Source organism: Coffea eugenioides, chromosome 2, assembly GCF_003713205.1.
Source record: "Coffea eugenioides isolate CCC68of chromosome 2, Ceug_1.0, whole genome shotgun sequence".
Classification (NCBI taxonomy): Eukaryota; Viridiplantae; Streptophyta; class Magnoliopsida; order Gentianales; family Rubiaceae; genus Coffea; species Coffea eugenioides.
In genome coordinates, this window is record NC_040036.1 from 78,789,780 (window position 1) to 78,807,341 (window position 17,562).

Below are 17,562 nucleotides of genomic sequence, written 5' to 3' on the forward strand. Positions count from 1 at the left end.
ATAGAGAAAATGTATCTTTTAGCAATAGAAGGAAATAATAGTAAGTTATAGATAATTTTATAAATAAAAAGGCAATAATATTATTACACTCTTTTTTTTTGTTTTGCATTTCTAACTTTAACTAGTTTTCATGGGAGTGAAGTATATAGCATATTTTAAGGTTGAAGATGGTGAAGTATAACTACCTCCAAAATTCAGGGGATGTTGTGAAGTGGGCCTCCATCTTGAAAGATGAGTACAGCGCCTTACTTTGATAAATAAAAAGGCTGCACATGTTGTTGGATGTCAAGGCAACGCAAATTGGAGCAAAAGGACGGCATCACGTGATATTCAACGGTGGCTGTATCTCCAAAGCAAAACAACCGACTAAAGTTCCTACATATATGTACTAGTAGTAGGAAGAGATGAATAGAAAAAAAAAGAAGCAATTCTACTAATTCCAATTCCATTTCTCTTTCTTTCTTTCTTCGTTTTCATTCTTTACTTTTTGTTCGTTAAAGTTCCAAATATAATACATATTAGACTAGTTTCATAATACGTTATCAGCACGAGCCTCTGCCAAAATTCTACCGGTATAAATTGCTTTGCCAAAGCCCTGTCAGCGTCAATTCCTGAGGACAATTCGTAAGCGCATTTTGGGGTAATATTCCTTGCCTTTATTTCATTTTATTTTTTTATTATGGCCAACCTTACAAAGCAGGAATTTGTATCACTCAATATTTCTGGCAAAAATTATCTATCCTGGGCAATGGACGTGGAAATGCATCTGGAGTCCATGGGTCTTGGTCAAACCATTGTCAAAGGCAATAACGCTACAAGCCAAGATCGAGCCAAGGCCATGATATTCCTACGTCATCATCTTGACGAGGGTTTAAAAACGGAATATCTAACGGACAAAAATCCACTTGACCTTTGGACCGATTTAAAAGAAAGGTTCGACCACCTGAAGTTGGTCGTACTACCAAAGGCAAGGTATGATTGGCTCCACCTACGCCTACAAGATTTTAAAACTGTAGCTGAATGTAATTCAGCTATGTTCCGGATCACTTCCCAATTAAAATTATGTGGGGAAAGTGTGACCGATGAGGATATGTTGGAAAAAAACATTTTCCACCTTCCATGTCTCGAATGTGCTCCTGCAGCAGCAATATCGAGAAAAAGGGTTTAGAAAATATTATGAACTCATTACATGCCTTTTATTAGCGGAGCGAAATAATGAGCTATTACTAAAAAATCATGAGTCCTGACCAATTGGTACTAGTCCATTCCCCGAAGTGAATGTGACCCAAGCCTCAACTTCCGGTCGTGGTCGTGGAAGAGGTCGTGGTCGCGGACGTAGCCGTGGCGGTGGTCGTGGACGTGACCGTGGTAGATTTGTGCCTTATCATTATAATGATTATAATCATGATAAAAGGCCAAATTACCCCCAGAAGCGGGAACGAGACAATAATATGGAGCAAGGCGAGCAAAAGAAACAATATGAAGATAAATGCTTTCGATGTGGCATGGAAGGCCATTGGTCCTGTACCTACCGTACGGCCAAGCACCTCGTCGACTTATATCAAGCATCCCTGAAAAGAAAAAAAGGTGTCGAGACCAATGTTATCGAGCAAAATAATATTTTTGATGATGTTATAAATGCCGATATAACGCATCTAGATGTAGCCGATTTTCTTGAGCATCCTGACGGTGCCAAGTGATCAACGGCCCAATGTTTAAATTTTTGTTATTTTGTTTTTATGTAATTTTCTTTATCAGTTGTGTAATTTACGACCTTTATTATCATTTGTATTTTATTTTGTTAATAGTTGTATTTTATTAATGTTTATTTTCTTTACTTTCTTCCTGAAGAAGACATCGCTTTTCTTCTTAACGAAGAAATTACCTTTCTTCCTGAAGTAGAAATTGATGTCAAATATTTGGGATTAACTAATATCGATGATAATATTTGTCTCATTGATAGTGCAACTACGCACACCATATTAAAACATAAAAGGTATTTTTTCCATCTGAATATGGGAGAAATAAATGTCAATACGATATGTGGTAGTGCCAAATTGATTGAAGGTTCCGGAAGAGCCACTACATATCTTCCTGAAGGAACTAAAATAATGATACCAAATGCACTACTCTCTACCAAGTCTCGAAGAAATTTGTTAAGTTTTAAAGATATTCGCCAAAATAGATATCATCTCGAGAAAATTAATGAGACAAATGCAGAATATTTACTGATCACAAATACCATTTCTGGCAAGAAATGTGTATTAGAAAAGCTGTCTTCTCTTTCATCTGGATTATATTATACAAAAATAAGTGCAGCTGAAATAAATCATCTAGAGGACCAGAAGTCCCCTAATCCCAATAACCTTATAATTTGGCATGATCGCCTTCGACATCCTGGCAGTATAATGATGAGGCGAATAATCGAGAATTCGCATGGCCATTCATTAAAAAGACAAAAAGTGTTAAATTCTAATGAATTCTCATGTGTTGCCTGCTCACAAGGGAAATTAATTGTTAGACCATCACCAGCCACAGTAGGAACTGAATCCCCTACTTTTCTAGAATGAATTCAGGGTGATATATGTGGGCCTGTAGATCCACCATGTCGACCATTTCGCTATTTTATGGTGCTAATTGATGCATTAACTAGATGGTCACATGTATGTTTATTATCCACTCGCAACTTGGCGTTTGCAATATTACTTGCTCAAATAATAAAGTTGCGAGCACAATTTCCTGATTATCCAATCAAGAAAATTCGTCTAGACAATGCTGGTGAATATTCCTCACATGCATTTGATGATTATTGCATGTCGATTGGTATAACAGTTGAACATCCTGTAGCCCATATTCATACACAAAATGATCTAGCTGAATCATTTATTAAAAGGTTACAATTAATTTCTCGACCATTATTAATGAAAGCTAAACTCCCAGTATCGGCATGGGGGCATGCTATATTACATGCAGCAACACTTATGAGAATCAGGCCGACTAGTTATCATAATTATTCGCCCATGCAATTAGCTTTTGGTCATGAACCCAATATTTCTCACTTGCGCATATTTGGGTGTGCGGTCTATGTTCCTATTGTACCGCCCCAACGCACCAAAATGGGCCCCCAACGAAGGTTAGGTATATATGTTGGATATGAATCACCTTCGATAATTCATTATCTTGAGCCATTAACAGGTGATTTATTTACTGCTAGATTTGCAGATTGTCATTTTGATGAATCGCATTTTCGACATTAGGGGGAGATAAAATCAACCGAAAAAGGAAATCACTTGGAAAATATCCTTAGATTTCCTGATCATCGTACCAAACAATGTGAATTTGAAGTTCAAAGAATTATACATTTGCAGCAAATTGCAAATCAATTACCAGATGCATTTAGTAATGCCAGTAGAGTCACTAGATCATACATTGCTGCAACAAATACCCCGATAAAACTGGATATCCCAGAAGGACAAATTAAAAGTGCTAGCGAATCTAATACACGCCTGAAGCGTGGCAGGCCTCTCGGTTCCAAAGATAAAAATCATCGGAAGAAAAGGGAAATAAATGATAAAATCGAGGATTTGCAAATTATTCAAGCACCTCAAACAACTGTTAGTAACAAAACTCAATTTTCTAAAGAAATTGCTCTTGAAGAGCCCGCTCCTGAAGAAGTGATTAAAAATTCAATAAATTTTGTCACTACAAGAAAAGGTTGGAAGATATAATCATTGACAATGCATTCGCATATAATATAGCACTTGATATTATAGAAGAAAATGATGATCATGAACCCCGTTCAATTAACGAGTGTCGGCGAAAAAATGACTGGCTCAAGTGGAAGGATGCGATTCAAGCTGAATTAGACTCACTGACAAAAAGAAAAGTTTTTGGACCTGTAGTCCAAACACCAGAAAATCTACAACTAGTGGGATACAAATGGGTATTTGTAAGGAAAAGAAATGAGAAAAATAAAATTGTCAGATATAAGGCAAGACTTGTAGCCCAAGATTTTTTACAAAAACCAGGGATTGATTATGATGAAACATATTCTCCGGTAATGGATGGAATCACGTTTAGATATCTGGTAAGCCTAGCAGTGCATGAAAATCTTGATATGCGTCTAATGGACGTTGTCACTGCATATTTATATGGCACATTAGAAAACGATATCTATATGAAAATCCCTGAAGGATTTAACATGCCTGAAGCATATAAATCAAAGTCGAGAGAGACTTATTCCATCAAATTACAAAGGTCTTTGTATGGGTTTAAACAATCTGGACGTATGTGGTATAATCGTCTTAGTGAATGCCTGATCAAAGAAGGTTATACTAATGACCCTATATGTCCATGTGTTTTTATAAAGAAAAATGGATCAAATTTTGTAATTATTGCTGTATATGTTGATGATCTCAATTTGATTGGAACCCCTGAGCAACTTCAAGAGACAATTGAATATTTGAAGAAAAAATTTGAGATCAAAGATTTTGGAAAAATCAAGTTTTACCTTGGTTTACAAATTGAACATTTAGAGAATGGGATTTTTGTACACCAAACCACTTATACCCAGAAGGTATTAAAGCGATTTTATATGGATAAAACACATCCATTGAGTACCCCAATGGTCGTCAGATCACTTGATCCTGCTAAGGATCCGTTTAGACCAAAGGAGATAGATGAAGAGATACTTGGTCCAGAAGTACCATATCTTAGTGCCATTGGTGCGCTAATATATCTCGCTAATTGTACAAGGTCAGATATATCATTTGCCGTAAATTTATTAGCAAGGTTTAGTTCTTCTCCTACTCGACGACATTGGAATGGTATTAAACATATTTTTTGTTATCTCCACGGGACAATTGATCTTGGCCTATATTATTCGAAGACATCACGACATGAATTGCTCGGATATGCTGATGCTGGGTATCTATCAGATCCACACAAAGCAAAATCTCAAACTGGCTATATATTTACATGTAGTGGTACAGCCGTTTCATGGAGATCTACCACACAGACGCTAATTGCCACTTTGTCAAATCATGCTGAAGTATTAGCAATTCATGAGGCAAGTTGAGAGAGCGTTTGGCTCAAATCTTTGTCACACTATATTTAGAAGAATTGTGGCCTATTGTCCAAGATAGAGAATCCTCCGATGATATTATATGAAGACAATACAGCTTGTATAACCCAATTGAAGGGAGGAGATATCAAAGAAGATAAGACGAAACATATTTCACCAAAATTCTTCTTCACTCATGATTTGCAAAAGAATGGTGAAATTGATGTGCAACAAATTAGATCAGATCATAATCTGGCAGATTTATTTACTAAGACATTGCCGACTGCAACATTTGAAAAATTAGTGAGAAATATCGGAATGTGTCGGCTCAAAGATCTCAATTGATATTTGAATCAGGGGGAGCAATCAATACACAAGAATAGTGTACTCTTTTTCCTTTACTATAATTTTTTTTCCACAAGATTTTTTTTTCTCTAATAAGGTTTTAACGAGGTATATTTTTCGTGTACTTGACATCCAAAGGGGGGTGTTGTGAAGTGGGCCTCCATCTTGAAAGATGAGTACGGCGCCTCACTTTGATAAATGAACTCACTTTGATAAATAGAAAGGCTGCACATGTTGTTGGATGTCAAGGCAACGGCGGTTTGTAAAATCGGGATCCTACGTAGGATCGATTTTAGTTTCACAGGATCGGATCGTAGGATCGGATCGTAGAATCGTAAGATCCTACCAAAAGCTCTTAATTGCAATTAAAGGTTGCAATTCTTTGATAAATTACAAATATACCACAAATATTTTCATTTATTTGCAAAATGGAGCTTCGTATTTCACAAATTGACAAAAAATTGTAGGATCGTACGATCCTACCGATCCTACGATCCTACACGATCCTACCGATCCTGCTACGATTCTATGCGATCCTGCAAAGATTCATATGATTTGCGACTCTGCATACGATCCGGATCGATTTTGGTTATCCGGATCGTAGGATCGTACGATCCTACGATCCGGATCGCGATTTTATGATTTGCGACTCTGCATACGATCCGGATCGATTTTGGTTATCCGGATCGTAGGATCGTACGATCCTACGATCCGGATCGCGATTTTGACAACTATGGGCAACGCAGATTGGAGCAAAAGGACGGCATCACGTGATATTCAATGGTGGCTGTATCTCCAAAGCAAAACAATCGACTAAAGTTCCTATATATATGTACTAGTAGTAGGAAGAGATGAATAGAAAAAAAGAAGCAATTCTACTAATTCCAGTTCCATTTCTCTTTCTTTCTTTCTTTCTTCGTTTTCATTCTTTACTTTTTGTTCGTTAAAGTTCCAAATATAATACATATTAGACTAGTTTCATAATAGGGGAGCAATTGTTATGAACCCTTAAATTTTTGTTTCTCTAATGCCATGGGTTTGTTTGGATTCCTATTATTTGTACATTACTTAAAAAGATTTTAAAAGTTTTCCTAAACTTTATCTAAAATTATCCTGAAGAACCCTACAGTAACAAATTTTGCTAAAAAAATACTCTAAAATGAGTCACTATGCTGCAGTTAATTTATGAATGAAGATCCAACTGTATGTTACCCCCATTTTAAAGATAAATAAAAATTTAGACACTATATTTTCTAGTAAGTAACAATTCACGCAACAACAAGTGTACAAAGCAATTCAAGTTTGTTTTAGTTATTATAAAATTACCATATTGTAAAAATAATATTTTTTTCCCTGTAAGCCGGGTAAATTTATGAATAAGAGATAGGGACAGTTGCTCCCAGGAAAGTTAAGGGACGATTGCTCTGTATGTATATTACGATGATGTGCAGAATGTGAACAGATACAATATATATATATATGTATATGTATGTATATATACAACTATAGTTACAAAGCACTAGTTAGGTTAATTTCACAAAAAGAAAAGAAAACAAATATCACTGCAAAAGAAATTAAAAATAGAGGGAAGTTACGGGAGAAGGAACTAGTTAACTTGGGTTATGTATTTATAATTTTTTTTTTTTCGGAAACGATAGATGCCATTTTATAGATAATGAAACTGTACAATATTTGAACAACTGCTCAACCTACTATACAAAGTGTACCAGGACACTTAAGAAGAGTCATAAATCCTCTCCTCATCCATAAGTATGCTTAGAGCATAGTTGCTAAGATGATTACATAAAGTCATATTACTGATATTTGTTGCTTCAAAAGAGCACATTTGAAACAGATTAGCTAAAGCATTAATATCTTCAACTAGCATGGCAGTGTTTGGATTATCCCCTTTCCCAGCTTTTATGTATTTATAGTTATTTAAGCAATTTTTATCATGCAGGAGGAATGGGTTGGATGGCTCAGCCTTTAGGAGAAGGAGTGTAAGTGAGAGATCTTGAATTTGAACCCCTTCCATTTATACTAAAAATAAGTAATTTTTCTTACACTAAAAAAAAAAAAGAGCAATTTCTATCGCGAGGATAGATGTAGAACATATCAAAAGTAGTACACCAAATATGAAGTCGTGAATAATGGTTGGAAAATTAATGTTGATATATTGGCTTTTCAAAAAATAAAAAAAGGAAGAAAATAATTTAAAAGACAAAAGAGGAAAAAGGCACAAAAACCTTTTAGTTGGTATAAATTGAACTAGAACCAGAAAAAAAAAAAAAACTTAATTCATGCACAACAACAATTTGATTAACAGACAGTGTCCCTAATCTTAGTTTGGCTCCATAAACGTGTCATCATCCATCAATACCAAAATCCCACAGCTGAATAAACCGTCAAAACCGCTGCTATTCGGCTCGTCTCCGTCCCAATTTAGCCACTTCTAACTTCCAACGCATCTTCACAAGATGGAGGAGTTATTGTGCAAACCTGATAATTCACGTCCCAAAAGAATGGTGGTCATATACATATAGATAATCAAATACTACTAGCAATCCAAGGTTTTCTTTTTCCTGAAATAAATTTCGGAATTGATTCGAATATTTTTTTGAGGGAAAGAAAATAGAATATCAACCACGTAACGTTTCATTCTAATAGAGTTACTTGGACTTCTGTTGCTTCCAACAGGGGAAAAGAAGAAGAAGGAAAAAAAAAAAGGGCTACATTAAATTTGGAAATACCATTTTTTTCCTTTTCAAAGTCTGTTTCGGAGATGATAGGCCACAAATTATCTTGATTAATGGCATGTGGCAAATAGGGCTCTTCTTGGTCGACTTCCATTAGAGATTTCCCTGCCGTCCGTGGTATTAAAACACAGCCTCGCATTTCCGTGACAGGAAAGAGATGGCAGAAGAATCTGGCATGACTGCAGGAGGAGGAGATAGAGATAGAGATAGAGATGTGGAGGAACTGCAAGAAGAAGAAAAGGACGAAGATAACATTATTGGTATGATCAACAGCAGAATCAGTTTGGATACAAGTACGAGCGGCGTTAACCCTTCATCCCCCCTCTGGGAATTGAATCTTCTCATCCTCCTTTCCTTCCTTTCTTTATCTCCCGAAGAATGTTTAGATTTAGAAAATTTTGATGAAAACACCCACAAAGATTCAAGACCGAGGCACCCCCTCTCACCAAGTTTACAGATAATTAGAAAGCGACAGATGTGCGAGTTCAGAGCTCCTCCTGAACGGCAATCTGCGAGGTTTCAGACCAGGGCAAGAGATTGCAGGTAAAGCCTAATGAGCCTCTTCTCTCAATCTCAACTCTTAAAAAATATATAGAAGAAAATTTTTGATCTTTTTTCTTCTTTATTGTACAGGCACTTCAGACAAGTGTGAAAATACACCCCAACAGCGCCCATGTCCCGCACCTTCGGGAGCCCGCATGCAAAGCACCAGCTTTGCTTTTTCAAAGGAGGAGTAGTGCTCTGTGTAATTTCGTTGTTTACCTGCTAGTTTTGTGGTTGATGGCCCATACCAATTACCAACAACACCTTTTTTGCTTTGACGGAAATAATAATACGCTGTTCTTATTATTATTATTAATTTTCTTCGCTATGCATGAAGGACAATACTTCTTCTCCAAGTAGACTGGAATGCAACAAGTTTCTCTCTTCCATCTACTTAATGGCCTTTTCAATGATTAATTGCATCGAAGAGGCCACAAATGACCCCGAACGGTGACTTTGACCACTCAAGGCTTGCATTTGTTCCGTCTATCTAATGGGATGATGCAGAAAGATACCCACTGCATTCGAGCACTCTAGCGCCGCAAGACCTACATGTTCAGTGACTCTTTTTTTTTTTTTTTCATCTTAATCTTCCAATTTGAGAGAATATGCATAGCTTTCGCATTCTATCAACGGATAATCTCTTAAAAACTGAAATGAGCCACCAAAAATAAAATTCGTGATGAAAAGTCGGACGCACAATAAATCTGATGGGTTCTGCTTTATCAGGGACACAACCAAGGCAGTTATTGCAATATTCGTCAGCCATATCATTATTGACACATCATCTGAATGGCAACTGCTACATGCTAAAGCACTTGGAAGGGCAAAACATATAGACATGGCTAAACAGAGAAGCAACATATAGACAGGGACTAGAGCAGGTCTCTAAATTCTCTCAGGGATGGAGAGGCCATAACCATGTTGCGATTGCTCTTCTCCTTGTCTATAAAAATTTCACATGCAACCCAAAAAAAAAAAAATATGCAAGGCTCTCTTGTCAGTCTGATATCCTGATCTCAACGCCAAGTAAGTCCTTCACTTGCTCGTACGTCACAAATGCAATAGCTATTGACGGGACGACCTGAATAATTAACAATGAAGTTGATCAAACATATCATCCGACTTTTCATGGTATATATAATGAATGAGTCAACTTATAAAGATGGCAATGTGACGTTAAAAAGACTAAAATGACTTCTTAGACAGTCAACCAAGTAAAATCTGAGTTCTCAGGTAGTGCATTCAAGAAAGTTTTCTGTCAACTGGGAAACAAAACACATCCATCGGCAGCTTAACAACATCATCAGCCAAATGCAAGTAACCATACCCCGTGTAGAAATGAAGTTAACTATTACTTCGAGCAGATATCTACGATTCTACTGCTCAATAGAAGAAGCACATTAAGCAAACTAACTCCATTCCATCCATATTTAGATTTCTAGAGTAAGCCTGCCTAACATCTTATGAAATATTATTGGAATGGGATTTATTTCACTTCCACACAATCTTTTGCAAGAAAGCTTCATTTGGCCAAATCGGAAAAATGAGTATCTGTTGTCGAAATTGTAAATAACTTTAATCTCTCCATCCATGCTAGGATGCTACTCAAAATCATCCCATCAGAAAATAGCATGTAAGATGGATGGTATCAGACAGAGTAGTATATACTCTGTGTGTGCGTGTGTAGACATAAGTATGTAGATTTATACACATACACAATCAATCAGATTTAACAGAAGCCAGGTAAATTAGAACCTCAAAATGCAAAATGTGAGGACGAAGAAATAGAGACAAAAGCAAGGAAAATTGCTACTAGGGTTCAGAAACCAACCTTGACTGAGTTGGGGACCAGACCCTTGTACAAGGCTTTGAAGCCCTCGTGCCTCACAGTTTTCCTGAAGGCATCAATCATGCCGGTATACTCAAGTGGAGCTTTGCTCCTTCCATCACCAGTGACAACAGAAGCGGCATCTTTCCATCCCACCATCTGCATTCTTCTTCGCATAACATCAAAAGGGTAAGCAACAGTTTGACCAACAGTCCCAGCTGCAGCCCCACATGCAAGTCTTGTTATAACACCTAATTCCGAGTCTTCAACAAGCCCAAAAGGTTTAGCCTTAACCAACCAATCCTTTAATGATTCATACACAGCAAAGTTGAGACCCACATATGGAATCTGCATAAACGACATTGTTCATATGAGTTCCACAGAAAAGACGATAGGGAACAAGATTATCATGCAAGTCTTGAGCATCAAATCAGTAGTCTAATCAGCAACGATTAACTCAGGAAAGAAAAGTACACACTATGCAAACCATAACCAAGATATAGCTGTCCACTTCAACATTTCAAAGTATGAAATACCTCTAAAGACTAGGAAATTTTATAACTTTCCAGAAGAATTATCCCAAAAAAAATTATGTGATTAATTAGAGTAAGGCACAAAGCCCAGCTCCAAGCATGCAACAGCTTAGAAAAATAGAATATTTCCTTCCTTCATCCATCCTGCCCCACATTAGTTCTACAGATGGAGAAAGAGGCAAAATTCAAATGCAGCATCATAGCACCCAATTACTCCGAAAGGAAATTGAGTACAGAACATTAGACGAAGAACATCATGATGCATAAATACAACAGTTTCTTCTCCCACAATAGACGAATGTCGGAGTACAAGTTCTACAATATACAGAATCAGTTGCAATACATTGGAAATTGTCTAAGCCGCACCATTACCTAAAAAGGGAAACAGACTTTTCAATTTTACGCTACCGTTAATCTCCAGTGAGAACTACTTGCAACAATAAGTATCTTGTGATCGCTGATGAAGTATGAGCAGTACTAAAATCTCCAGAATTCAAAAGAAACAAAGCAAAGCATAAACCTCTGCTAAATGCACTTCTTTACGGTTAACTGGAAGGGAAAGATAAAGTAAGTCACACAAAAAGCAGAACTTACAACTCCAATAACAGAAGGAAGCCAGCCCTTGTACAAAGCCCGGGGGCCTTCCTCTCGGAGAACAGTGGCTAAAGCATGAAACATTCCCCTGTACTGATAGGGAGACTTCTCAGTCTGCAAACAAGTAAAGGATATGATGTTATGGAAGTGCTAACAGGTAATCGTAACATGGAGACTATTAATGACTAAAACTGCTAAAAAAAGATATGAGGTCATAGCCACCTCTTGGCCAACTGCTAACAGGTAAGAAGCTTCATAAGTAATCACATTTGTAGGATAGACTTGAAAAGTTACCTGTACGGTCAATCTTCCTCGTACCATGTCCATTGGATATGTCGCAGACATGGCAATTATTCCAGCACAAGCTCCCGCTCCAAGCCGCAATAGAGGAGTGAGTTCAGCATCCTCTGCGAAAAAAGGTTAAAGATTCAAAATGAACTCCATACTTGTTGCCATAGAACTGCCAACATTCTGTGACAGAATGGCATGAAAATCAACAAATTTTAAAAGAATCCACATCAGTTAATATCACAAAAGAATCTCAAGTTGCCTGACATAACTGGTGAGTGAAAATAATTTGCTGTTGTGAAAGCAGCATACCTGTGCAGACACGGTCATATAAAAAATGAGGAAGATGAACATAAAATCTTGACAATCACAATAAGACTGGAGCCAGAACCTAAAGAACTACCAGAAGTTTTGCTTCTAAAGAACAGAAGTACATTCAGATCTCATAATCAACTCAAACCTACAGAACTACGTGCAATGAGTAAAAGCACAAATGGGACAAACTGAACCGAGCAATAAAAGCATCCATTGCTTTGGATATTAAACCATTGTCATGTTCAATGATGATCAACTCAGAAATAATAATTAGGTAATACACAAAAAGATATGTCCCCTCAACAATGTCATGGTAGAAAGGAAGAATGAACATACCATTTCCAGTTTTCTCTCGATATAGCCACAGTATACCCCTGTTCCAATGATAAAAAGGAAATGTCAACAAAGGGAACACATACAATAAAACCACCAGAAACTGAATGAACTCAAATTAACAAAAGGGAAAAAAAAATCTAGCTGCTAGCCAAATGGAAGGATTTATTTTAGCATATTAAAGTGCTACCAGAATCTCGAGGTCTCCAACAGGTCAACATACAGAAAATCCAAAAGATCAATGACCAACAGCACCTCATGAATCATCATGTACTAAAAATATCTTTGTTAGTGGAACTACATCACTGAAAACAACATACTTGGAAGCTTGCTCATAGCTAAAGAACTTTACTGCAGAATTTGGGACAATGCGAGCACAATTGGTCCCATTGCCTTTGAACAATCCCCTAAAACCCTCAGTTCTCCAAATATATTTCAAGCCTTGAACTGTACCACTGTACTTTATGTTATGTGGATTTTGAACCTGCAATTGTTTACATGCAGCTAATGTAATCTGTGATAAATTTTTGTAGACTACACAACTTAATCAAAATTGTTCTCGAAAATCAAATGGGGGTCCTTGAAATGATGTGCATGAAGTGTGACAAAAGTTTATTCTTTATAACATATCAAGATAGGAACTTTATACACAACACAAACATAAAATAGCATCAAGGAAAAGCAAACTAACCTGAAGTAAAATTTTCAGCCGTTCCAATGGGGCTACAGCAGTACGTGATCTGCAGTGGACCAAAAACAACTTCATGAGATGATACAATAGCATTAATTGAAGCACTTTTTGTTGGTAAATTTATTCTACAAGAGGTCAGACATGAAACAGGAAAGAAACAAGCTGCAAAGAATCTATATGCTGAACAGCTGAGCCAATCACAACTGACTACCTACATAGCAAGGTGTCTACTGAGTTAACCATCTTTAGTAGGTAGTAATGCTCAAATAAGGCAAAGAATGGGGGAAAAGTCGATAAAAGTTTCAACCGTGCCTCGTCTAGAACAGTCACTGATCCTAAAACGGACCCTAAGGCTTGCCCTTAGCGAATGCACAGTTAAGCAAAGATGGATCTCTAGACATCTCCATACGATCATTGATTTCAAAGAAATTAAATGATAAATTAAAAATAAACTTGTTTATATTAGACGTACTTTTTCCAACTCTCCCTTTGTATTTTTCCCAAAGCACCTTTCTCCTAGTTATCAATCCTTATATAAAACTGCCAAATCCTAAAGGATAAAAACTTTCAACTGAACTTATTTCCTCCATAAAGTTTCAGAAATATTGGTGCCAAGCTCCCAGAAAAATTGTTATTCGCTCAGTAGTAGTACAACATACCAATAAAAATAAGCACGGACAAGTCAAACAAATCATATGCACATGAAATCAATCTGTATCATGGGGAAAAAACAGTGAGCTAGTGGCTAGTGGGCTTGTGAATTTCTTAGTGCTCTCAGTATTAATAAATCAAATATAAGAAAACACTTACACACCACCAGCGACACCACCGGCGACAAGAGACTTGCAGATACTGAGAACAGCGTGGCTAGTGGGCTTAATTTCTTCTCTGGCAAGCTTGGCTTCTTCAGCAAAATTCACAATCTTCGAGACTGCCGATTCACTCGACTTCACATCCTCCGAAGCCATAGAATACCTACAATCCGATAACCTACTTCCTCTGCAAATAATTTATTAAATAAAATTACTCGCCGGAACCCTAGACCGACGACGATCGGATCTTTGAACGTCTTAAAAGGCAAACATTTTCGGTGTTCGGCGGCGGCTGCTAATGAATATGGCGGAGAAAGGTGAAACTTGAAATGCGGCAGCGTAGGGGTGCTAATGCGAGTGGGAGCGCGTGGCGGCGGGGATCAAAGTGACGACTCCTACTACAGTCCTACTTAACCAGCTCTGCCTGCCACTCATTTTGCCCTTTTTGGGTAATTGCACTATACCCCATAAACTATTATCCAATTACTACTTTATTCCCCTCAACTTATTTTTCGTTAATCACTTCTCGATTTATCTACTGTTTTAATTATTTTTGTTATTCCTTTTTCTTCTTCTTTTTTCTATTTCTTTTCAATATTGCTTTTGTTTTTCGTCTCTTCTCAAATGCTACTAACAACTTCGTTCCTATTTGTACGACCAAAATGTTTTTTTTTTCCTAATGTGTTAAGTCAATCTTTTTATTTTATGTTGTACGTCCGGGATAGCAATAAGCAAATTAGAATTTATCTACATTATGAACAGGCTAATTGGCAGTTTATCTACATTATGAACATATTAATTATAAACTAATAGATTTCTTTTTATTTAATATTAAAAATTTATTTTAAATATACAAGTAATAGCAAAGGGAATGAAACAGTTAGTAACATGTGAAAAAACCAAAAAAAGGAAAAAGCAATTAGAGGGATAATTTCGCACGAAAAAATAGCAATAAGTGGTCAAAATATCTAAAATAAAAATTCATGGGTTAAAGTGCAATTTGAGGTATAGATGGGAGGCATCTTAGTGTGCATTTATTGGTTTGTTTTAAATAAGTGGTGGTTGGTTTTGCGGGGTTTTGGGGTTGGGATTGCAAATATGTGTGGCTGGCGCTAGTGGGCTCCTCGCTCGCTGGAAGTTGGGAAAAAGTGAGCTACTCTACAGTCTCTTCGGTGCTCATAATCGGACGCGTGGGAAGGCGAGGTTCTGTAAAGGGAAATTTCGTCTGGTGTCATTGGACTAAAATTTTTAAGTGCAGTCGAAGTCGAAGTCATTATTAGAAATTAAAGATTGAATGCGATTATTTAGGTCATGCTTGGTTGCTTGTTTTCGTCGGAAAATATTATCGTTTTTCGTGATCACATTTTCCTATTATCTTTTTTTCTCACATATATCAAATCGCTACAGTAATTTTTCCATGAAAAATGACGAAAAATGCAATCCAAACACAACCTTACATTCTTTAAGAGGGAAATTTGGAAATAATATACTTTTTCATATACTTTTTTTTTTAGTGCCTACCAGAATGAACGTTTAAGTCTCTAATCTCTGGATTAGTGGAGAAGTATGTAGAACCTTTCAACGGAAGAATTTGGCTGTAGGATCGAATGCGTTAGAAACAATGCACTATGATGCTCTCTTGTGATTTAATTAGCTAGATCTTTGAGCCAATTGATGCATGGTATTTGAGGTTGCAAAAGCAACTATTTTAGGCTCTGCGAATTATTAAGAGAATGGTGAACTGAAGGGTATGTTCTTTATTATGGTTACTGCATACGTACGTTTGGTTGCAAGCTCTTAGAAAAAAAAAGAAGGAAAAAAGGCGAAATATCCTCAAAAAAAAAGGCCCATCTAAATAGTTTTTTCAAGAAAACTCCGTCTCATGAGGTTTTCGAAATTCAATTTTTCACTAGAAACGGTATTTTCGATTCAATTAATTAAGTCATATAATGATTCACGCGTCTGATCGAAAAAAAATACATTCCTTCCCCTATGTGAAAAACCAAAAAGAAGAGCCCAAAAAAGGAAAAAAAAAAAAAGAAATAGAACATTACAAGGATATATTTCCATTTGATTTCCAATTGTTTCAGTTGTTACAAGCACTTCAAAATTCAAACAATTGTTACACTTCCCGTGTGATATTGCAGGAGTGATGCAACCTAAAAACAAAAAATCCCACCAAGAAATAGGTATGTGTATTTTCCCATGAATGATAAAGTAATTTTTTTTTTTTTTTTTTTGGGAGAGGTCTTCCATACTTCCATTGTTGGAATATGACATTTCCGGCCCATGCATGCTAATTGTCCCACTAATACGTAGGCCTGTCAACGGGTCGGGTCTAGACCCGGATCCGGATCGGATCCGTGAAATTATTGCGGGTATGGGTAGGGATTTAATTCCGTTTCCCGGATCCGGATCCGGATCCGTTTTGTCAAACAAAAAACGGGTCGGATACGGAATATAGTATTCCGACCCGTATTAGACCCGGATCCGGATATAAATGAATTAATAATTTAAAAAATATATATTTATCAATATAATTTGATTAGGGTGATGTATTTTAATAAAGTTAATTTGATTTCTTTTCTTATTTGATTTTTTCTTTGCATTAGTTAGAAATTAGTTTACAAATATATTTTTTTCTCATTTTTATTAGAAATTATAAATTTTGGTAAATTTGTTCGGGTAGACCCGGATCCGGATCCGGGACCCGCCGGATCCGGATCCGGAACATAGAATAAAAGACCCGTCGGGTAAACGGGTCGGATCCGGATCCGGCATAGTAATTCGGGTCCGGGTCCGGAATAATGAATTCCGGCCCGGACCCGACCCGTTGACAGCCCTACTAATACGACCAGGCTGTGCCGGCTGACCAGTTAACGCTAAAGACGGATGATAATAAAATGTAGGAATAATTTCACAAATCTCCTCCTAGGTTTCTAACAATTGTAGTCACCTCCCCTAAAATTTAAAAAATTACACTTACTTTCCTTAGTGTTATTAAAAGACTGTAATAGTTTTGACAACTATATAAATCCTAAGTGACGAGTAGGTGTAAAGAAAAGGAAAAATATATATTTCTTTATCCAAAAGCTCTAAACCTTATATCATTTAATATATTATACTCAATTCCTGTATCATTTAAATGAATTTCTTGTTTAGTTTAAAAAATAGCCGACGAATAGTGATGCATTTGTCAAAAAGGGTTTCTTCACAACATACTTAGTACAGGAAAAAGGAAGTTCAGACATTAAAAAATGATGCCTTAAAACGTGGCCTAAATTTTGCTGCAAAAAACTATCTTAAAATTTTTTTACTTAGCAAGTAATGCTAATATTTGATTTCTTTTGCCATTTAATTTGTTTTGTAAATCAAATAGAGGCAAATATAGGATATTCATTAGACTTTTTGTGCTTACATCACCATTTATTACCAAAACAAACTCTCTAGGGTGGGTTT

The 17,562-nt window shown here is 36.6% G+C and overlaps 2 protein-coding genes across 2 annotated transcripts; one reads left to right on the top strand and one right to left on the bottom strand.

Annotated features, from left to right (window-relative positions):
• The first annotated feature begins 8,038 nt into the window (after nt 1-8,038).
• On the top strand, nt 8,039-8,983 carry LOC113763912. Its single transcript, XM_027307909.1, has 2 exons — nt 8,039-8,706; nt 8,797-8,983. The coding sequence occupies exons 1-2, from the start codon at nt 8,321-8,323 to the stop codon at nt 8,813-8,815; spliced, it is 405 nt and encodes a 134-aa protein (XP_027163710.1). The 5' UTR covers nt 8,039-8,320; the 3' UTR covers nt 8,816-8,983.
• A 599-nt stretch (nt 8,984-9,582) lies between these two features.
• Nucleotides 9,583-14,488, bottom strand: LOC113761851 (mitochondrial adenine nucleotide transporter ADNT1). The gene is made up of 8 exons (XM_027305006.1): nt 14,102-14,488; nt 13,292-13,340; nt 12,921-13,084; nt 12,604-12,641; nt 11,959-12,071; nt 11,665-11,778; nt 10,541-10,885; nt 9,583-9,790 (listed from the first exon to the last, which is right to left on the bottom strand). Exons 1-8 carry the CDS (start codon nt 14,257-14,259, stop codon nt 9,707-9,709), a joined length of 1,065 nt encoding a protein of 354 aa, XP_027160807.1. The 5' UTR covers nt 14,260-14,488; the 3' UTR covers nt 9,583-9,706.
• Between the last annotated feature and the right edge of the window lie 3,074 nt (nt 14,489-17,562).